The sequence below is a fragment of the Gekko japonicus genome, unplaced genomic scaffold (genome assembly GCF_001447785.1).
Source record: "Gekko japonicus isolate JY-2015 unplaced genomic scaffold, Gekko_japonicus_V1.1 scaffold140, whole genome shotgun sequence".
Classification (NCBI taxonomy): Eukaryota; Metazoa; Chordata; class Lepidosauria; order Squamata; family Gekkonidae; genus Gekko; species Gekko japonicus.
The window spans coordinates 361569-384756 of record NW_015169781.1 but is presented as its reverse complement, the minus strand read 5'-3'; the positions used below and the strand labels follow the sequence as shown (position 1 = coordinate 384756).

At 44.9% G+C, this 23188-nt stretch overlaps 2 protein-coding genes across 2 annotated transcripts; one reads left to right on the top strand and one right to left on the bottom strand.

Annotated features, from left to right (window-relative positions):
- Window positions 1–9079: 9079 nt before the first annotated feature.
- FAM166A (family with sequence similarity 166 member A) lies at window positions 9080–18943 on the top strand. Its single transcript, XM_015416777.1, has 6 exons — window positions 9080–9135; window positions 9632–9863; window positions 12441–12558; window positions 14617–14711; window positions 17139–17256; window positions 18855–18943. Exons 1-6 carry the CDS (start codon window positions 9080–9082, stop codon window positions 18941–18943), a joined length of 708 nt encoding a protein of 235 aa, XP_015272263.1.
- Window positions 18942–22713, bottom strand: TUBB4B (tubulin beta 4B class IVb). The gene is made up of 4 exons (XM_015416802.1): window positions 22554–22713; window positions 22328–22436; window positions 20977–21087; window positions 18942–20151 (listed from the first exon to the last, which is right to left on the bottom strand). The coding sequence occupies exons 1-4, from the start codon at window positions 22608–22610 to the stop codon at window positions 19091–19093; spliced, it is 1338 nt and encodes a 445-aa protein (XP_015272288.1). The 5' UTR covers window positions 22611–22713; the 3' UTR covers window positions 18942–19090.
- Window positions 22714–23188: the final 475 nt, after the last annotated feature.

The window sequence follows — 23188 nt, the reverse complement described above, 5'->3', positions numbered from 1 at the left end:
ATGAACACAAAAAACAAAACCATCCAGTTGAGAGAAGAATTTAAAAGAAGTTCACAACTCCCAGACTAACCAGACCCCTCAACCAACTGACACATTGCAAGAGACCGCAGAATCCCTTCTCAAGGAAAATTCACTTCATGATCATAGGAGAATTTTTAGGGTGGGATTTGTGTATTTGCTGTATCTGATTTTCTGTTGGTTATAGCTATGCTAGTTTATTATGCATGGCTTGTGTCAAGCAGCACAGTGATAGTTACCTCGTGAATTTTGTACAATTGCTGGACAGGCTACAAATATTCTTATTAATAAATAAACCATTTAAACTGACTGTCCTCCATTTATGTTCTTTAGAAACAGCTTTAAAAAGGGATTTGATAAATTCATGGATGATAGGTCTATCAGTGACTCCTCGCCATGGTGACTGAGGGGAACCTCCACATTCAGAGGCACTAAACCTCTGAATCCCAGAGCCAGAAGGCAACATCAGGGGAAGGCCTCGACCTCTATGCCCTGTTCTTGGTTTTCCAGAGGAAGTGGTTGGCCACTGTGTGAGACAGGATGCTGGACTAGATGAACCACTGGTCTGATCCAGCAGGGCTGTTCTTATGTTCTAACCCTGTGGTCTTGAGATAATGTTGGGAGAAAGCAGAGCAGCCACATATACTGCCCTGATTCCCTGGATAGAGGAGGAATACAAATCTATGAAATAAAATATAATAATATTTAAGATACCTTTTGCCATATTAAAAGGCAATGTGAGGTAACTCAAAATCTAATGAACAAAAGAGATCCTTTTGGTTGTAGTGGTTTGGTGTAGTGGTTAAGAGCACAGACTCTAATCTGGGAGAACTGGGTTTGGTTCCCCACTCCTCCGCATGCAGCTGCTAGGTGACCTCAAGTCAGTCACAGTTCTCTCAGAGCTGTTCTCTCAAGAGCAGTTTTCTCAGAGCTCTCTCAGCCCCACATACCTCAGAGTGTCTGTTGTGGGGAGATGAAGGAAAGGAGATTGTAAGCCGCTCTGAGACTCCAAGTGAAGGGTGGGGTATAAATCCAATATCCTCCTCCTCCTCGAAACAGGCAGCGATCTGTGGCCCAATGTGGTTTGAACTGGTCTTAATGTGAAAAGGCAAAAGCACTCAATCCATGGGGTTTTTTCACTCTCCACAGCATCTCATTTTAACTGGGGTGTTACCTGCACACAGCAAATATGTGTAAATGCAAAGTTCCAAGCATGAAAGCTTTTGCATCGGGTAGCTTTGTCTGAATGAGGCCTTAGGAAGGACACTTGAGGAGGGGTACAGCGGAATGCACCACTTAAATAAAGACAGTGATCCTTAATTTCATCTGTATAGTCTGATTCTGGCTTGTTTTATGAGACTCCTTTCAAGCTGTTTGATGTTTTGTGTTCCTTTTATGCTCTGGCTGGGTTTTTAATCCTGTTTTGCTTTCTTTTTAATTGTTAACTTCCATGGTTTTATGCTTTATTTTGTAAGCCACCTCCAGCAGATTCTTCAGAGTGGCAGCAGAGAAAAATAAACAAGTAAGTGCAGGGCAGCCCTGTTTTTAGAAAGAAGTGCCTGACATGGATGGCCCTTGCAAACTTCACTCAGTCTGCAAGAGAAGAAGAGATAGGATTTATACCCCACCTTTCACTACCCGAAGGAGTCTCAGAGCGGTTTACAATCTCCTTCCCCTACCCACAACAGACACCCTGTGAGGTAGGTGGGGCTGAGAGAACTCTCTCAAGAACAGCTCTGAAAGAACTTGTATCTGACCCTAGGTCACACCAGCAGCTGCATGTGGAGAAGCGGGAAATCAAACCCAGTTCTCCCAGATTAGAGTCTGTGCTCCTAACCACAGCAAATTATCTAACTGCTACCACCAGTTCTTCGTGGAGATTCTGTTTAAGAAATCCAGAGTCAAGATTTCTCCTTGTCTCAAAGAAGCTATTCTTTGGACAGGGATAAAGAGCATATGGAAATCACTAGAGATGCAGTACAGAAAATTATTTCTCCATTCAGTGCTTTGTTTTTGGGCCTTCACTCCCGCCATGGTCTCCGTTGGCTCCTCAGCATTGGCTAAAGCTGCGTGCTCTCCTCCTGCTGTTTTGGCCAAGCAACCAAGACAGTACAGCTGTCTCTAAACAGTTCTAAGTGGTGATGTCCAAATATTAGTGCAAGTTTAAAAGGAAAGCAGCTCAGATTCACAGGGGAGGATACTCCAGCTATCTTGTTCAAAAACGAAAAATACTTACATTTCTCTAGTTTTCATGGTGGGAGACAGAAATGTGAAAATATGCAGTCAAGTGGAAGCAGGTGGCTTCAGCATCAAAAGGTGAAACTATTATCATGCCTGGCTATGTCTTCAGGATTGGCACCACACAACAGCCAAAGGTGTGTTCCAGCCAGTGTTCCCTCTAAGCTGAGTTAGTGTGAGCTAGCTCACAGTTTTTTAGCCTCTAGCTCACAGATTTTTGTCTTAGCTCAGGAAGGAGGGCTCCAGAGCAAACTAATTTATGCAGTAGCCAAATCACTTGCTCACAACTTTAATTGATCACAAACTATAATTTTTGTTCACAAGACTCCACAGCTTAGAGGGAACATTGGTTCCAGCACATACTTCTTGGAAGTATTCCCTGTTCAGCTCACACAGACTTACTTCTAAGTAAAGATGCACAGAATTGGACTGCAAGAGCACAAGCTATGTCACATATTTGCACTGCATTTCAGCCATGAACTAGGATGTCTCCAGCAATCCACTCTCAGTATACCCACCAAGATCTGTAATATAATAACACTGACCTGCTCTACAAGGCTGTTGTAAGAATTACTGGCACCATGCCCACGAAGATTTTTGAACACACTCAAAATGCATAATAGAAAGGCCAAGCTATTATTTCCCCTTATCAGAGGACTTGCAAGAGGTCACAGAAACAGAGCTGGGGGACCTTCTGTACTTTTGTCATAACATCAGGCAGACATTTTGATTGGCCTTGCAAGATCAGACTTAAGACTACCCAAGAGAGCATTTTCCCTGTCATCTTAAGTAGTTATACCCTTCTAAGGCCCCGATCACATGGCAAAGTTGCCGCGGGAGAGGCATGGATGATGGGCAGATTATCCAGGCACAATCACACCCCAACATCTGGGAAGTGGAGCGCACCCGTGGCTTACCGCTGAAAATGCGCATTAAAAAAGTAGTGCCTCCAAAGTACTAGTAAATGTTTGCCATGGGCTGCCTCCAGACTCCCGTGGTGTGATCACACCAGCACGCGGCATTCCCCTCCGGTCCCTCGTTTACCTGCCGGCGCCAAGGGAAGGACCCGTGGTGTGCCACCGGCGCGTCTGATCGCGTAATCGTGGATCAAACTGTGCCGGGGCAATTAGCCATGCCTCCCCCCCGCGATATCCGGCCCGTGTGACCGGGGCCTAAGTCAATTGCCTTTGATGGACTTAGAAGAGCATAGCTCTGCTTAGGTAGGCACTGTTGGCACTCCTGCTGTATGTGGGAGGTTTCCCCTCCCCTGCTGTCATTCTGTATTTAGCAAATGCAAGTTAAATCTGAGAAATACGGTGTAACTCTGACAGGCTTTCCCTTCCCTGATATGCTCCTCTTGGCCAGTAGCTCAGATCACTTTCTCTATTTACAAAAAAAAATTAAAAAAAAAATTAGACAAATCAATGCAGGATGATGACCATTAGAAATGGTAGCTAAGGACTTAACCTCAATGTACAGATGCACTGAATGCCAGCCACTATGAACAAATGACAGAGGAAAGCCATGACTATCCTACTCTTCTTGTGAGCGCCCCAGATACCTTTTTACCTATAAAGAAGCCTTATTTATTTTTTATTTTTTTAAGCATTCATGCCACTTTTCCAGAGATCTTATAGAATCAGACTGTGGGTCCATCTAGTTCAGCACTGACCCCTCTGAGTGGCTGGGGCTCTCTGAGGTCTCTGGCAGGGAATGGCCTCTCTTACAACATCTGCTACCTGAGATCTCTACCCAGAGATGCCAGGAAGTGAACCTAGAATCTTCTGCATTCAATGTGTCCCCTGTCAACACAAAGTGGTCTTATTGGTCCATCTAGCTCACTATTGTCTGACTTGTAGCAGCTTGCCAGGGTCTCAGGCAGCAAAAGATGTCCTCCCCCCCAAAATTTGTTACTTGGGATTCATTAATGGGAGATGCCAGGGACTGAACCACATGAACTGTACCAACTTAACCATGGCCATCTCCTTTAAGTTGCTGGAAAGAATGGGACCCCTCCCCTCCCATCCCCTCCCCTCAACATTTTCAATGGTCACTGCTTTTCCTGGGCCTTTCCAGATGATAGTATTACCATGCAATCCTAAAAAGAGTGACAACTTTCTAAAACCTTTGAAGTCAATGGGCTTAGAGGGGTGTCACTGTGCTGAGGACAGCACTCTCAATGTATTTTAAAAGATCAAATCAGTGTGTTGCTGCACTGTAGAGCTCTAACTTCTGGTGGAAGTAACCTGTGATCGTTTATACCTAGCTACAGTTATGAGCATACTATAATGTCTTGGGGAACACTGCCCTCTGGTGTTATCTAAAGCATGTTTTCAAACCTTGCACAATGAGACTGTGACAAGTGCTGTGCTGGATGATGCCTAGGCTCAGCCAGTACTATGTATCAGGATGGGGGAGGAAAGGGTGACACAGTTTATGCTGTTCACTACAACATTCAGAACTTTTGATCAAACGCATTTGCGTTGTTTCGGGAAGAACGGTGTGCTAAAATGCCTTAAATACATAAATAATGTACATTGGAAGAAAAAGTATGAGCAACGTACTAAGAATATATAGATTTGCAGTTATATTTTCTTCTTTCAACTTAACATTATTTATAGTGGATTATACTGGGCACTGGTTCCAGAAAATATTCCCTGCCAGAGCCCACATACTCGCCTTAGGATCTGCAGTTAGACCAGTGTGGTGTAGTGGTTAAGAGCAGCAAATCTGGAGAACCAGGTTTGCTTCCTAACTCCTCCTCATGAAGCCTGCTGGGCTACCTTTGGCTAGTCACAGTTCTGTCTCTCAGCTCCACCTACTCCACAAGATGCTTGATGTGGGGAGAAGAAGAAAAGGAGATTGTAAGCTGCTTTGAGACTCCTTACAGTGGAGAAAAGTGGGGTATACAAACAAACTCTTCTTCATTTGACAGAAAATAAGCAAGTTGGCCATATAATTTATTATTGTCTCTCAGTTTAAAAAAATCATACTTGATCATATGAGCTTTAATCAGTTAATGAAACCAGTGCCTGCCATCGATTTTTATACATTCACATAGCTTTGTTTCAGATCTGCTATCAGATTAATTGGGGGAGGTACCTTCAACAATAAGATTTTTACATCAATTAAAACCTGGGCTATTTTTTCCCTCTGCCCTGATTCTTTCTGTCCCTGAATATATCTTTGTTGGATTAAAAGAAATGGCACTACTTCTAGTCACATGGATTTCATGCTGCTGCTGGTTTGATTCTTGAGTGAATAGTTTTAGTTGGTATTTACATTTAAATTTTTGTAGTTTTTTTTACAATTGATCACTAGAAGTTGCCCCAGAAGCAGAAACTGTGAGCCTGAGGTATAAATATTTCAACTAAATAACTGCTGCATCCTAAAATATACCAGTAGGAAATAAACATTAAGGAGTCTAAAAGAGAACATGCTTGGTCAAATGTATGTAATACAGTATATACAGACTCATTATAGTTTGGGGTTGTTGTTTTTTTTACTGCTAACAGCAACGTTCAACCTCTGCTTGAAAAACCACCAGCTGAGGAAAGCAGAGAAACCACTTGTGCTGCAGTGACAGAGAGAGACCCCAACCAAGCACCCCAGACTAGGAAGATTTGGGAAGGAAGAAAGGAAAGAAAGATGAGATCCTAGGTTGGAAGAGGAGGGGCAGAGGGAAAAGGCTTAATTGCAAAATCCCTGAACTGTTTTTTGAGGGCAGGTAATAGAGGAAGTGATCGTTAAAAGCGTTAATTTCGACTGGGGTTGCCAGCTCCTGGCTGGTAAATACCTAGAGGTTTTGAGGGTGGAGTCTGAGAGCAGGATTTGGGGGCGGGGAGGGATTTCAGTGGGGAATAATGCCATAGAGTCCACCTTCCAAATCGGCCATTTTCTCCAGGTGACCTGATCTCTGTCGCCTGGAGATCAGCTGTAATCACAGATCTCCTGCTACCACCTGGATGTTGGCAACCCTAGTTCCTGCGCGGGAGCGAATTTGAGTCCCAGAACCATATTTCTTTTTGTTTGTTACGAATCAAAAAGAGGGAGGCAGAGAAGACCCTTCTCTGGAGAACTAATGTGATCTCGGCCACGATCTTAACACGGCTTGACAAAGGGGAGAGGGCTGCCCCTTCTCTTTTCCACCCCTATGGAGTTACAATCGTTACTACTCACCTGGCAATGGCGCCGGAAGCAGGATCTCGCTCTGTGCACTGCCCAAAACATTCCCTCCCGGGAACTGTGATTCAGGCGGAACCTTCAGGCTTAGGCTCCTCACAAACTAAAAACAACATTAAATTTAAAATGGGAGGGGACACAGACACAGGTTAAACTTCCGCATATAGAGCGGAGCCTCCAGCAAAGCGTAAGGGGTGTGTGTGTTCAACTAGGGTGTGTGCTGTCCGGCTTCTCCGCCTTCCTTTCTCTGAAATGTTGAGGGGATGACGTTCAGCTCAACTCAGCATAGCAATCTTTCCCTCACTTTTTTGTAGGGATCTGAACTCCCACATAAGTGCAGCATTGCGTTGCAGTAGGCAGTAGAAATCCGAGAGGTGCAGCTTTTCCCGCCTACACACATGGGGATTCAGAGGTTGGGGAAATAGTGGATTTCTGCCTCTTGGCGCGATTTCCTCTTCCACTTACTTTCAGAATTAGCAACCACCCTGTTTTATGGATGATTATTATGTATTTATATAGTGTGGTCATGGCAATTTTTACAGTTCTATATACCCCCCACCGCCACCACACCTTGATCTGCTTATCATCTGCCCAAGAGAAGAAAACAACACTAACCAGTAGAATGTTCATTCACATGATCAAAAAAATACTGGCGGTTATGTGGCAGTTAATATACAGGTGCATACATCATTCAAGACTGGAATATCTAGGGCAGGGGTCCCCAACCTTTTTGGGTCCACAGACATCTTTGGATTTGATAAATTTAAACCCTGGAGGGCCACAGTGGTTTGGCCACTTTATAGGACTCACAGAGGCAAATTTATTATTTGCTTACATGGTTAAAAAAAAAAAAAAGTGTTTTTTATTATTCTGAACAATATATTCAACAGTACATTCAGAACACATTAATACCATGCAATAATCAACATTCTCAACCCATAAGAGCCTTTTAAAAATATAACAGATCTTTGTAATGAGTTATTCCATTCTTTTTTTAAAGTTTTATTTATCAATTTTCCACTTAATTATCATTTACAAATAATCATCCTTCTATACATTTGAGTCTAGATTTTCCATATTTTGTTAATCCAGTTAAACATGCTTTCCCATCTTTCCATAAATACATTTTCATCTTTCCCTTGAAGAGTTAAACTTAGTTTGTCCATTTCTGCTACTTCCATCAATTTACACAATATTTCCTCTCTTGTGGGGAATTTATCTTGTTTCCAATATCTGGCCAGCAATATTCTTGCAGTTGTCAATATATATGTTAACAAATACTTTTCATTTTGTTTATAATCCTCCGGTATCATATTCAATAAAGCTATTTCAGGAGTTAGGACCAAATTTAAGTTCATAATATCTGAAATTATCTTTTGTATCTTTTTCCACAACGCCACCACATATGATAGAATGTCCCCACGTTTCTTTTACATTTCCAACACATTTTAGACATTGATGGGTGACATTCACTTATCCTATCTGGATACCAATACCATCGGTGATAAACCTTATAGATATTTTCTTTATAATTGGTCGCTCTCATATATTTCAATGTTTTCCATGTATTTGCCCGTTGGTCTATCATATGTCCTATATCTTTCATCCATGCTATCATCCTTGAGCTAACCCTTTCATCTTGTAAATATTCTTGTAGTAGAAATCTATATACTTTCTGAATAATTTAATCGCTTGTTGATAACCAGATCTTATCTAATTGTGTTTTTATTTCTTGAAATCCTACTATCATATCTTTAGCATATCTAGATTTAAATTGCATTACTTCCCACCAAGTTAATTTTATTTTATATAGTTTTAATAGAATGTCTTCTGTTTAAGTTGTTATTCTCATCCAACAATGTTTGATAACTTTCTCTATCGCATGATTTTATAAGCGATGGTTTTATATATGCTTCTAAGGGCGATACCCATTTTGGAGTCTTCCTATAATATTTTTCTTTAATATCATTCCATGTCCATAATAGTGCTCCTCTTATCATGTGTTGTCTGAAATTTGAATGTATCTTATCTTTCCCGTACCAAATATAGGCATGCCAGCCCATACTCAGGTCAACATTCTAGTGTTATCTAAGGTTATCCATTCTTTTATCCAGCCTAATGCAGATGCTTGGTAGTATAGCTTCCAAATCGGTAATCGAAATCCTCTTCTCTTTTCTCTCTTGAAGTTCTTGGGTGCCAAATACATTTTTTTTATCTCTTTATCCATCTCTATGAAGAATTTAGAATTTTTTAGTATAGGTATGTTCTGGGTTAAGAACAAGAACTTTGGCAGTATCATCATTTTTATAGTGGCTATTCTACCCATTAAGGATAGCTGTAAATCTTTCCATCGTGATATGTTTATCCCATTCTTCAAAGAAGCTCAGAGAGACTCACTGTGCCTTTAACAAGGTCAAAATATCAGCTGGTTCAGTTCTCCCAACATGGGGGAAAATCTTTACTTGCTGAATTTTTTGTCCATCATACACCTGTCAGTTAGGATATTCAAGATGTGGAAGTTACATAGTGATGCTGTTGAAGATAGCCTTCACAATGGTTTCCTGGGTAACAAAGCTATTTTAACTTAGCCAGCCCCTGCTTTTGGTAAACTGGGGAGCCAAACCAAAGAAACTGGTCCACAATGACAGAGTCTCAGAAGTGTAATTTCTTCCCTCAAGAGCCATATTATGTTCCTGGGTAAGTCATTACATTCCGCTATATTTTCAGGTGCCAAAGAAATGTATTATAACAAAGAAACATTGAACACTCAAATTAAACTACAGCATTTTTTCCAGTGTGGCTAAAATAAACTGGGAAATTATTTATGTGCCTTTTACATCCTAGTGTAATTTTGGTAGCTGAGTAAATCCCCCAGGTACAGTTGCAGTATGCCATAGCTAGCAGCCAAAGCTGATGAAAAGTGCTGCATGCCATGGAGACCTGAGCCTCCAACAGTAAGCCAGGATCCAGCTACCCATATCAATACCAGGTGTGTATGATTGGGTTTTAACAGTAATATCAGAGATATTTTCCTCCTAAAAAATTAATTGGAACAGGAACATTTCCAGGTAAGAATATCACAAATAGACATAAACATAAACATATATACAATGCACCAGAATTCATGTTCCTTTTCTGAAAGACAATAAATATCAGTGTAAATTCTCCCTCATATCTGTTATTTCATTTCAAGGTATGCAGGGTTTTACCCTCAGATCCGCTATCAAGTTGGGCAGACGTATGGCAGAACCACCTCCCAACTATTGACGGACCCTGAGATCCAAAAAAGTCCTTACTCTGTGCTGGCACCACTGACCAAGCCAAAGTTCATTGAGGATTTCAGCCAAAGGAGGATCCCTGCACATGAGATGATGGATCAGTACCAAAGTTACATCCCTAGATACACAGGTGAAGGTGGACCATTAGTAAAACTGTGGTGTTGGGGGGTTAGTGTTTGGGGGGGTATGTCAGAACCACCCTCTGGGGTTGGCATTATGGGGAAGAGGGCCTACCACCAACCAGAGATGCTTGGCCCATCCAATCCTACTAGAAAAGGAAGATCACCCAGAGACCCCTGCAATGTGCCTGAAGGGAGCAGATCACATCTGGTTCATGCTCATTTTAGCTTTTTCTAAATCATAGACAGGCCTTAAAAGAGTGTAAACGGGTCACATTCTGCTCTCTCCTCTTTAACCAGTTTAGACAAATGAATAGAGAAGGATATGTCCATCAATGACTATCAGCCAGGATAGCTAAATGAAACTTCCATGTCAGAGGCAATATAATTCTGAAGGGCAGTTGCTAGAGGGATATGCCAAAGGAGCAATGGAGAGATAAGAGATGCAATGGGAAGTCTCCTCTGAGGACGTGAATGATTCAATCACACCCAATGAAGAATTACCCACACTCAAAGGATGCTGCTTGCATGAGTTACTGATTGGATCTGGCCACTTTTCAGAGATGCATCAGGCAACCTCCTTTGTGAATGGCTGCTCTGAGACTGTTTAATTAATGTATTCATTGCTGCATGCTGGTGAACCTGGGGAATTACTGGTTTAGCTAGATAGACTGGATTGTTTTGAAATGAAAACTCTGATTATTACAAGCCAAGAAGCTACATAAAATTGTCATGTTCTGCCAGCCCCTCTCCTAGTTTCTGATGAGGCCCGGCTCACACAAAGCTGAAATTATTTTGTTTGTTTGTTTTTCAGGCGCTGTTCCTTATCAAGGTCACTCTCCTCTTCCGTTCACAGAACCCAGGCCCCCTGTACCAAGGGCTGGCCCTCCACCTGCTCCCCAGTCATGGCCCAATGCCAATTTGACACAGCTAGTTGAACAGAGAAAATACTCTCCGTGCCATCCTGGCATCAGATTGTCCTGTGGACCAGGATGGAGGCAATTTGCAGCCTCTGCTGGCACACAGTTGGTATCAGAACAGGGTGACCGGAAAATGATTTGCCACCCCGATATTCCACTGGTGTGCGGGCAAGAGGAGACACAGGGGCCCTGCAACACAGACATTGCTTTAACATGTGGGCAGGGCTGGAGGAGCGCTCCTTTTCTCACTGGAACTGATCAGGTACGTGTGGTGGCTCATCTGACAGTCAGAGCCTCTCTTTACACAGGATTGAGCCAGCTCTGTGTTTTTTACAATTTCAAAATATAATTCTGTCCTATAAAAGACACTTCCCCCTTTTACAGGACTACATATGCACATATTCAGTATGAGTAAAAGTGTTTCTTGTTTGTCTGCCTTAACTCATCCAAAAATAATTCATTCTTTTTAATATCCCTTCATCCAGGGCTATTTTTAGGCAGGAATTCAGGAACAGAGTTCCGGCTGGCTACGCCCACTACAGCCCAAACCTCTGCATGCGTAGCTACAGAGGGAAGGCCTGGAGAGTGACTCTCCCCCAGCGACTCCAAGGCGGGCGGGCCAGGGGGGCCCCTGGAAGGATCAGGGAGGCATTTAAGTGCCTCCCTGTGCCTCCCCTGGCCTGCCCAAGGGCCGGCTTGTCCGGGCAAGCCAAGGGAAGGCATGGGGGTGTGGCCTAATAGGCTAATTAGTTTCTGCTATTGGGTGTAGCCTATTATGCTAATGAGTTCCTGCTGGGCTTTTTCTACAAAAAAGTCCTGTATTTAACAATTTTGTTATTTCTCATGTCTTCAGGATGTAGCAAGGGCAGCCAGTGCTTTGATAAAATGAGAGGTTTGCCAGCAGAGTCACATTGGCTACCTAGATCTTTCTTTAGCCAGGCTGTGGACAGAAGCCTGCCACGCCCTGTCTAACCGGGGATTCCCAATATGGGCGCCTCCTAAGGGTTTTTGGAAAGTGGGTGGAGCCAGATGGAGCTTTTCTTCAGCAGGGCTTCTGACTGACCATGCAGGTTTTTTAGAAGTTGCTTTAGCAGCAGCTGCTGCCACCACAACAGAAGGATCTTCACTGCATGATGGACAGTAATTTCTCTATGCAAGGAAATATTTTAAAACCATAGTTCATTTGAAAAGTCATCCTGTTAAACCCCAGCTTCTGCCTGAAATGTTGAAGAGTTACTATTTGACTTACACATGACCTCACTCTGTGCCATTTTGTGGTTGGCTCCAACTCTTGTAGAAGCCATTTTGTGGTTGGCTCCGCCCCCTCCGGCAGGCATTTTGCAGTTGTGCCCACCACCCTGTCAGATGACAAAGGTACACGTGGGCTGAAAAAAGGTTGGGGACCCCTGGTCAAACCAGTTTTATTCCACCCTTTCTCCAAGGAGCTCAGGGCACCCTACTTACCCATTTAATCTTCACAACAATCCTTTGAGGTAGGCTGGACTGAGAGTGACTGGTCCAAGGTGATTCAGTGGGATTTTGAACCAGGATCCCCCTCAGTCCTAGTCTGCTACACCACCTTGTCTTTCCAAGGTGATGACTGCAGCTCACCCCCAAATGACTTATGTTGTGCAACTCCCAGCCCCAAACAGAATTGCCTTTAACTTCTTCCCTCTGCCTTTCAGCCAACCAGGATTGAAGCAGTGCCTCTCCCACGGGCAACGGAGACAGTGGATGTGAGCCGATTTGGACGGACCCCCAAGCTAGATGTGCCCAACCTCATCCAGCGTAAAGCCATCTCAGGTAGGTGGGCAGAGAGAGACAGAGGAGCCCTTGAAGGAAATTAGCCTAGTCTTGGGGCCCTGCTTCTTTCAGCCACATCCCAGTTAAGGAACCAGGGTGGTTATTGGTCATTGTATCAGACTATGTCCTGGGAGACCTGGGTTCAAACCTCCGCTCTGCCATGGAGCTGGCTGGGTGACCTCAGAGCAGCCTAGCCTTCCTCACAGGGTTGCTGCAAGGGCAAAACGAGGAAAGGAGAACTTCATACATTGCTCTGAGCTCTATGACCCTGACCTGGATAGCCCAGACTAGCCCGAGCTTGTCAGATCTAGGAAGCTAAGCAGGGTTGGCCCTGGCAAGTATTTAGAGGGGGGACCTCCAAGGAATGCCAGGGTTGTGACACGGAGGCCAGCAACGGCAAGCCACCACTGAAGGTCTCTTGCCTTGAAACCACCACGGGGTCGTCAGAAGTCAGCTGTGACTTGACGGTACTTTCCACCACCACCACCACCGAGCTCCATGGAGGAAAGGTGGAATAAAAATGAATGACTGGATAGATTAAAAGGGCATTCTTTCACACTCTGGTGTGATTACAAGACAGAACCCAAGACAGGGTTACACCAATAGGGGCTGTCTCAGTTCTCAGCGACTCCCATTGAGTACTGTGGGGGGGAGCGTTGCTTTTGTTGAGGCACTGACCTCAGTGATGGATGGGAGCAAGCGGAGTGGGTTGGAGAAGTAGCAACTAAGAGGAGGGGAAAGGCTTGACACGATCCAACCCTCCCCTTCCCATAAAACAGAATGGTTGTCTAGTTAATGGAATGATCACTGCAGCTTTTGAGCGTGTGCAGAATGCCATATCCTGTCTGCTGAGCAAGTGCCGCCATACCCTTAGAATTAAGGAACGGCACTGTCTTGAAGGACAGATGGCAGCACGGCCACCTAGGCCGGAGCCCCTGCACCTACCTCTCTCTGAAGAACCTGAGAGCAGGACAGCAGCTACCTCATCCATTTCATGCATGCCGCACCAGTCTCGATCCTCTTGGGCTGCTCCTTCACCTAAAAAGAGGCCCTGCCTCTCAAGCAATCAGGCCCTCAAGTCACCACGGCCCACTTCACAAGCTAACTGTAGAACCTGGAAGGATTCTCCTCAGAACTTGGTTGTGATCTCGTGCATCCGGATCATAGATCTGGCTTTATCTCTGTTGTTAATGCAAGAGTTTCAGACCTCTGGAACAGACTCCTGATCATGCAGGAGGTGAGGCAAAGTCACGGAGGCTAGAAAACCATCAGAGGAAATAATTAGAGATCCTCAGGTCATTTGTGAAACTTTAAGGCTACGCCATAATTGGTCCCAAGGCTTCCCTTTCCTTCTGAATTAAACATAGGAGCACATCTCCTAAATATTGCTCACTCTTTATCCCCAGTGGAGCCCACCCACTATGCATCTGCATGAGTCACTGTTCTGGGAGAGTCTCCTGTCAAAGCACACCCAGACAGAGCATCATGTAGGGATGCAGCAGGGAACCTCCTCTCAGGATGGAATATTCTGCTACATCAAGCACACTTGAACAACCTATTTATACCCAAGAACACAGCAAAATCATCCACCCCAAATTAAGCCCAAATGGAGCAGTGACTTATGAACAGATGGTAGATGTTCTGTGTAGAGGTAAATTTTGTTACATGTCTCCACCCAACAAAAGTCAATTCGTGGGAAGCCAGGCTAGAGTAACAAACCACACAGAGATGCAGCAGGCGTCTTACTCCTTGGATGGTACGCAGAGCCTTTTATTATTCCAGTCATTAGCAGTTGGGCTGTAATAATGCTAGTCTCTGTGCCACAGGAAGTCTCACTTCTGCACCACATGCTATTGAAGTCAGGTTCTCAGGCCAGTCAAACTTGGCTGTAGTCGCAGGTCTAGTTGCATGCTGGATTTCAGCGCCCCCAGCCAAATGGATAGCCCTCAGGCCCGCTAGCTCAGTTCACGACTTTTGCCCAATTACTTTTGGAGCCGAGTCCTCTTGATTCTGCCTATGATGAGCCTTTGCACCTAAAGCTCTCTCTCTCCTCCCCAGGGTATACTGGCTTCATCCCCCGCTTCACCTGGGTTATGGGAGTCAACTACCTGAAAGGAGTCAAAGATGCTATGAATGAATTTGACTGCAATCAGGTAAAGCGGATCGCAAGGAGTAGGTGGAGTTGGGGTGGCTGCTGACAATTATTTTGTAGCGGAGGGTGGGTTACAGAAAGACCTAGTTTTATATCCCCCCCCCAGAAAACCCTGCAATTGGCCAGAACGAGTCACCTCAAGAGGGTGGTTTGAGGGGGTTCCTCCCTGCAGCCCTCACCCCATAGCTGGACTTCTAGCTTGAAAGCAACCGGCTGAACCAGCCCTCCGTTTCTGCTTTTCCTCAGAGGGAGGCTCGCGGGAAAAGGCTCATCTGGTTGAAAAGGAGTCCATAAAGGCAGTCAATAAATCAAGAACAAACCACTCTTAATTGGACAGGGGTTGGCTCTGCAATCCCAGGCTGGACCTTCTGGCTGTGGCTGTTTTTAAAAGCTCTCTTGTCTGTATTAAAAGATGATGCCGGTTTTTTTAAGGCTTCAGTTCTTGCAAATCCTTGGAACTTGATTACTGTTACCCCATGACTCTTCACTGGGTATTTTAAACTTTGGATTTTCTGGTACTCATTTTAGCCTTGGCTTGCAAAAAGTTTTAAGACTGCTTTTTACGCTGTTAGAACAAAGCCGCCCTTGTCTCTTATCTGTGATTTATTGTTCAGTGCAATTTTATTTTGGAAACTAACTCCAACACCCTCTGGAGCTTATGCTATCTAAATATAGTAAGGCAAGCTGCAAAGAAAACGCAATGACAGATTGGCAGACTTAAGAGGGGTTGCTGCCTTTGCTTGCTGAGAAGCAGAGAAGCCACTGTGATTAACCAATGGACCGGGCTTAGCATCAGGCAGTCCATCCCTGCAGTCACATAGCGAGACCATGAAAAGTCAGTTCAGGGGTTGCAAATCTTCTTTCACCTTTAGGACAGCTGGAAACAGGAAGTACCGGCCCTCCCCAACCCTGCCAATTTACTCTGGCACATTGGTAGAATCTCCCCAGGCATTGGAAGCTTGGGGCACCCCCTCCAATCTTTTGCACGCTAGAACTGTATTGGTAGCACTAGCAGATGATCAGTCTCCCCTAAACTCAGCTTTAGTATGGAAGAGTAAAAAATTTTGGCAGTCAGGGGAGACCCCCACACCTTGAGTTTCTGCTGTTCTGGAGGCCTCCTGAATGAAGCAGCAACTCATACAGAATTTGTGTTAGGAGCAATTGTGGCTCTTTCGATGACATGAGGTATAGAATGCCTTTTCCCTTTGCATTGGATGCTAGAGAGCAATAAAACATGCAGAGATGCAGTAGGCAGCTAGACTTTTCCCTTTTCAGAGAACTTTAATGCGCTCTTCCACTGTGGAGGGAATGGCCACCTTCACCACTAACAACCAGTTAGAATAAAGGCCAGACTGGAGATGCCATCACAAATACCATCTTAACATTTTATGCAGACTCGAAACTAATTAAGGCAGTGTTAACTGTTTGTGTGTTATTTTATGCAGACTCGAAACTGGTTAAGGCAGTGTTAACTGTTTGTGTGTTATGACAGCCATGGAGGAAATGACTGGTTGCTTAGGTCTTGGGCCTAGGAATCTGAGGAGCTGCAGTAAACTTGCAGCCTTCATTACAGGAAATCGTGCTATCAACATAAACTTGCATTGGGTTTCCAGAGCTCCTTAAGGATTAGGACCTCCATATATCCTCTGCAGGAACTCCAGAGCAGGATTTCACCCTCTCATTTCTGAAACTGTTAATGCACCATTTGCTTAGAGTTGTGTAATGTGCTCCAGCCCAAGATAATATATTCTTACTGCTGTCGATGCTAATTAATCTCAGCAGTACCAAATCTAAGACCAAGTACTAACAAGATTTACTGGAGGACTGCTGGGATACAATCCCAGTCAAGCTACCATTCTCCACATAAGGTTGATAGAAACGGGGCCAAGACTTGACCCCGAGCATTCCATTTCTAATCTAGGACTACATGAAAAGGCAATACACCTCCAAATACCTGCTGCTGGCGGCAACAAGAGTAGGCCTTTATGCCCTGCTTGTTGGCTTTTCCAGGGCAGCTAAGCTGACCATTGTAGGGGGAAGATGCTGGATGGATCAAATCCTAGACAAGCCTGGTCCAGCAGGTATCTCATTCTTCAGCTACCTTGGAGGAATTGACTTAATTGGCTATCTGAACACACTCAATGCCAGTGTTGACAAGCAAGAACACCAGCCAACCTTACCAGATCTGGGTAGATAAAAGCGAATAGATTGGAAACCACAAAAACAGAATGCCCATCTAGGAGCAACCATGTTTGTCACTGAACAATGGAGTTCAGTGGAACTTGGGAAGACTTTCCTACACACCCTTATGCAATTTATTTAAGGTGTTGCACTCTTGTGGTCAGAGGCCAAACCCAGCAGTCCCCACATACCAAGGCAAAAAAGTTGCCACCTTTTGCCATCCAATCTCTCATTTGTCCTTTCACAGGAAAAGATGAGAAGCCCGCTGTACAGCTTTGGCAAGCGATTTCCCTGCACCTACTGGCCCAATACCAAGATTTACAACAGCCGAGGCCTGATTCCATTCTACACTGGGTTTGTGCCAAGTAAGTCAGCAACCAACACACCCAGCCAAGTCATAAAAGCCCAACCCACTTCTGAAGACAGAACATTATTCCAATAATCTCTCCCCCAATCACCCCTTTTGAAAAGATGTTGCCCTCTGGCTAAAGAAAGCAGATGGAAAAGCTAGGCTCAGTCACTCATCCCAGAATCAACAGCTAAGCTGGTACAACTTTCCCCCAAAGGTATCAGTCCAGACTCATTCCTGCCCCAGGCCCATACCCGCAGGTACCTTGAAAATGTACAGAAAGTCAACTTTCTATCATCTTTGGAGGTCTACTTCATTTCCTTTTGCAACAAAAAGGCCAACCTATCTATAATTCTAGAGGGGTAATAATGGCCACTTTTAAATATGGTTTCATTCCAACATAAACTTGTATGATACAGAGCCCACTATTTGGGTGCTGGCAGCTGAACAAATGGGCTCTCTAGGCCTTGAAGCTGAAATTAAACAGTTCACCTTTAAGGCACTACATATGTAGACACACCCACCAGCTATGTGGCACCTTAAGGCTTAAAAGTAATACATACTATTGCAGGAATGGGTTGCCTTCAAGATTGCCTCCTCCTGCTGTAGTTCACCTTGTTCTTGTCAGCAAGATTTGACAACCAAAAGCTTTTAATAGGTAGTCTCTGGCCACATTAAGGCACCTCAAGGACTGTCAATGGCTCGTTTTTAGATCCTTTACTGCTTTGAAAAGGACATCACAGCACAACATTGGCATTTCTGTGGTGCCTGTTCCTGAGAAAGGCAGCACCATCTATGAAGCAGATACAAGGGTTCTGTTCAGCAGCTCCCTATTAGCAAAAAAACCTCCCCTTAGGATCCAGCTCCAGGTTGTGGCAAACAATAAACTTTCCTCTTATTATTATTATTCAATTTCTACCCCGCCCACCCACTCAGCAGTAAGGCACCAGGTGTTCTACAGGAACCCAAAGACCTACATGAAATGCTGATGAAGGACTCTGCATTTGTTACATGCTCCCATTCCTTCTTGGGTAAGATTTAGATGAAACAAGCACACAGATGTCTGTTTGCAGTAAGCGCACGGGGGTGGGGGTGGAAATTGGAAGTTCTCTGGATACCCAGAGACACCCCCCTCCATTAGTTGTGAGGATCAACTTTATTGGATCTTTGCTTAAAAACAGTTAACAATCTGCTCCCAGCTCACTTTCCTTCTGCACAAGTCACTATTCTGGATTGAAAGGAGCAAAGCCCAGAACAATGACTCATGCAGAAGACAGCCTCCTCTGAAGGTGTCCTTCTGCTGCATCGGAATTTGGTTATCAAACTGCAACTAATGCAGTGCTGCAGAAGTAACTACTCCCACATAGACACGGGCAAATCTGATCACACAGGGATCAGTGGATAGCCTGCTCTTAAGCCCCAGAGGGACACAGTGACCTTTATTTTCAACGGCATCGTAGTGCGCTACATCCTCACATCCAAATTGCTTAGCTGAGGCAATGACACCACTAAAAAAACCAACTAGACACACCTTTGAAGCCTGTCCTGTCACCACACATTGAGTGAAAACAAGTCTGAGCAGAGACAGCTGACTCAAGTATGTCATTTTCCCAGCCATCAGGCACAACTATGCTTTAACCTTTGGAAACAGCACCCGGAAAGCTTATTACGATGAACTACTGCGGAGACAACAAGCAGCGTGAAAAAGCTTTTAATGTCTGTACAGCATCAGACAGATGACATCAGGAAGAAAGCTGGAAGAGCAGAACAAAAAAACCAAGAACAAGGTTGGAATGAATAAAGTCCATACAAGTTTTGAACAAAATTTACAGGTGTTAACAGCCAAGGTTTTAAGCTGCCTCCTCCTCTGCTTCTTCTTCAAACTCGCCCTCCTCCTCAGCTGTAGCATCCTGGTATTGTTGGTACTCAGACACCAGGTCATTCATGTTGCTTTCAGCCTCTGTAAACTCCATCTCATCCATGCCTTCCCCAGTGTACCAGTGTAAGAAGGCCTTTCGGCGGAACATAGCTGTAAACTGCTCTGAGATGCGCTTGAACAGCTCCTGGATGGCAGTGCTATTGCCAATGAAGGTGGCAGACATTTTCAGGCCCCGGGGAGGGATGTCACAGACAGCGGTTTTCACATTATTAGGGATCCACTCCACGAAATAGCTGCTGTTCTTGTTCTGCACATTCAACATCTGCTCATCCACCTCTTTCATGGACATGCGCCCCCTGAAAACAGCAGCTACTGTGAGATAGCGCCCGTGACGGGGGTCACAGGCTGCCATCATATTCTTGGCATCAAACATTTGTTGTGTGAGCTCTGGCACAGTCAAGGCACGGTACTGTTGGCTCCCACGGCTGGTGAGTGGGGCAAAGCCAGGCATGAAGAAATGCAGCCGGGGAAAGGGGACCATGTTGACAGCCAGTTTGCGCAGGTCAGCATTCAGCTGCCCTGGGAAACGCAGGCAAGTGGTCACCCCACTCATGGTGGCAGACACCAAGTGGTTCAGGTCACCATAGGTGGGAGTTGTCAGCTTGAGAGTTCTGAAGCAGATATCGTAGAGGGCTTCATTGTCAATGCAGTAGGTCTCGTCTGTGTTCTCTACCAGCTGGTGCACCGAAAGGGTGGCATTGTAGGGCTCAACCACAGTGTCCGACACTTTGGGGGAGGGGACCACACTGAAAGTGTTCATAATTCGGTCTGGATACTCTTCACGGATCTTGCTGATTAAGAGGGTACCCATGCCGGAACCAGTGCCACCCCCAAGGGAATGTGTGAGCTGGAAACCCTGGAGACAGTCACAGCTTTCTGCTTCCTTCCTCACAACATCTAACACTGAGTCAACCAGCTCGGCGCCTTCTGTGTAGTGGCCCTTGGCCCAGTTGTTGCCTGCTCCACTCTGACCTGTAAAACAAAAGCCCACTTGTTAATAGTCTGAGCTGTTGTTCTTTTAAAAAACATGTTAATAGATAGTCTGAGCTGTTGTTCTTTTAAAAAATGGAAATTAATGCAGATTATCTTTCCTCTGGGCCTGTCTGCCAGCAAGAGTCACCTTGTTTATCCACATGGTAACAGACTCACAGTTTCTTGGATACATACTGTCCATAAGCTCAGGGCTGGGTTTGGCAGTAGTTTTGTTCCAAACTGCACAAATGATCTCAGCCCCACCAGAGTACATATTAGCATGTCTGAGATCACCAGGCTCCCGGTTCACACCCTTGAATTCCTCATACAAATCAAGATCCTGGTAAGGCTCAAACATGTAAGAATATCGAAGCCAACCCTCATTTCCAAGATGAACACGCCCTCTGGCACAAATCTTATGCAAGCTTTAAAACATATCCCCTGGCAATTCTGCAGATTTACAGTACAGGGATTTTAGTGCATGTCATTTTCACAAGTATGACAATAATGCAGAGTCCATGAAGATGGTTTTTCCAGCCCAGTTCTTAAAAAATGTTTCATTGCCATCAAGATCAGGTGCATGCATTATATAAAAAACGTTTTCTGCACTCGGTTCTACACAATAGAATCGAGAAAGCTAGAAAGTTGGCAATTGTATCAAGAAATTTGTAAAACACCAAATAATTGTTTTAACATACTTCAAGATGTCATATAACCCCCCAATTTATATTTGCTCTCCCCACATCACTAAGATTGGGCAAACAGGTTTAAGGATTCGTGTTTCAGTTGTTTTCGGCCACCACAGCAAGACCATATGCTACCCACCAAAGACAAAGTTATCTGGGCGGAAGATCTGCCCAAAAGGGCCAGAGCGCACCGAATCCATGGTCCCAGGCTCCAGATCCACCAGCACAGCCCGAGGGACATACTTGCCGCCTGTGGAAGAAAGACAGCAATGTTAAGCAGAGAAGCTGATTAAAAAAAACCCCATTTCTAAATATGAAAGCACAGAGGTGTGCTTGTGCCACTCACTAACCTGCAAGGGCCGTTCCAAACCAGCAGGGGGGCACCCTTGGACTTTTACTGCTAAAGACATTTGGCATAAGCTACAATCCCCAGAAATCAATGGCTACTGCATAACAAGTTCTTACTATGTTATCTTTCTAATGCCCCAGAACACATTCTTATTCCTCAATATGAAGCATGCTCAAAAACGTTCACAACCACCACCACCACGCCAAAGAACAAGTCACAGTTCCTTCCAGAAGCCATTCAAGGTTTTTGAGTTTCATGAGGCTAGGCACAGAACAGAGTCCAATGAGCTGAAGGGCTGATTCCTCCTGGCTGGCACCCGTCCCACTCACCACCTCTGGATTACCTCATCAACTGACAAGTCCAACTGACATTAACTTCACAACTCCTTTTTCTATCCTTCCTACACCATTCCCTATCTGGCAACTTATTTGCTGGAGTAAACACTTCATTCCGTCTAAAGCCCCCAGAACCACATTCATACTGTTACTTATCAATATTAATGCTATACAGCACTTAATAAAACATAAGGACTACTTTACTTTTCAAGAACCTTCACGCGCGGTTAGACATACTCTGGGCCAACAGATCACACACTCAAGAGTGTCTACCTCAAATAACGGTGTGGGAGAAACAAAAAACGTTCATCCAAATATAACAAGGCAAAGCCGACCTCTTTATATAAGACCTTGATGAGAATTAAAGCGGTGGGAGAAAAGGTATTCCACTAATGCCCAGACAGGCTTTTAAATAATTACATCATGTTTTCCAGGCAGTCAACGCCGTGGGGGGGAGGAGGAGAGACACTTATGAAGTTCGTCTGAAATGATTAGGCCAGACCTGCTTTAGAGAACGCTTCAGCAGCAAAATAGGCTAAAAACACGAACAGTCATTCACTACTTTCCACATATACCAGGAATTTATGTCTACAGAAGGCGAAAGAGACTAGAAAACAGGTGCTGAAGTTCAACTAAAAAGATCGCGGTCTCGTTAGTATCCATAACAAAATAAGGACCGGGGGGGGGGGGCACTCCACTTATGGAGACCATCGGGTAAGCCGAAACCGAATTCTAGCGCCCCGATGAAAAGCACAAGCAAACCCCTCTCCGCGCGCGCGCGCGCGCCCCCCCCGCAAGGTCCTCACCAGTAGCCTCGTTGTAATACACGTTGATACGCTCGAGCTGCAGATCGCTGTCACCGTGATAAGTGCCGGTGGGGTCGATGCCATGCTCATCTGAGATCACCTCCCAGAACTAAGACGCAACGACAGAAAAATTAACACACGGGAAACCCAAATTAAAACTAACAGGGCCTCAATCGAGGCCTCTGATTCCCCAGCCCGGCCACCTCCTCCGCAGCCCAAGCCGCACCTTAGCGCCGATCTGATTGCCACATTGGCCAGCTTGCAAATGCACGATCTCCCTCATGATGGCGGATGTCCTAAACTGCTTCCTCTGATCTCGTTGGCGGCGCGGAGAATACTAACTGCGTCAAGGTAACGGACGCAACTTTATATATTGAGACGCAAGAAAGTAGGCGGGCTTTAGTGGCTTGCGCGCGCGCCTGCAACCTCGCTCCACCTCTACTTCTGTGTGTCTATTGGACGGTAGCAACCAGACAACGACGACGATTGGGTAAATGCGCTGCCAATCTTAAATGATATTAAAACGAACACTTTTGGCTCGAGCGCGTTCTCCCCCCCTTCTCTTTCATTGGTCCGTTGCAACGGTCGACTCGAGAGTCGGATCCTTCCTCCTCCCCGCCTATTGGCCCGTTGCAACGCCCTCCCTTTCTACTAGCGCAGTGTTTCAACGGTTTTTCCCTGTTGGATTATTTGAATTATTGATAGCGACTGTTGATTGGCTCCTTCCATAGTGAAGCGGGAGGAAGGAGGGTTAGCGCGAGAAGAGTATCTTAGTAACGGTCGCATTAAAAACAGGCGCGAAAGCGCGCGCGCCGTTGTGCTCCGCTAGTAACTTATCGAGCTTATTCGTGATGCTTACTA

What these genes read in the sequence shown, in the direction of transcription:
- FAM166A (XM_015416777.1), top strand. Translation starts at nt 9,080, where the DNA reads ATGACAGAGTCTCAGAAGTGTAATTTCTTCCCTCAAGAGCCATATTAT. An exon ending in GAGCCATATTATGTTCCTGG is followed by an intron (nt 9,136 to 9,631) that starts GTAAGTCATTAC and finishes TTTCATTTCAAG; the next exon opens with GTATGCAGGGTTTTACCCTC. An exon ending in CCAGCGTAAAGCCATCTCAG is followed by an intron (nt 12,559 to 14,616) that starts GTAGGTGGGCAG and finishes TCTCCTCCCCAG; the next exon opens with GGTATACTGGCTTCATCCCC.
- TUBB4B (XM_015416802.1), bottom strand. Translation starts at nt 22,610, where the DNA reads ATGAGGGAGATCGTGCATTTGCAAGCTGGCCAATGTGGCAATCAGATC. An exon ending in GCAATCAGATCGGCGCTAAG is followed by an intron (nt 22,437 to 22,553) that starts GTGCGGCTTGGG and finishes GTTGCGTCTTAG; the next exon opens with TTCTGGGAGGTGATCTCAGA. An exon ending in CCCAGATAACTTTGTCTTTG is followed by an intron (nt 20,152 to 20,976) that starts GTGGGTAGCATA and finishes TTTGTTTTACAG; the next exon opens with GTCAGAGTGGAGCAGGCAAC.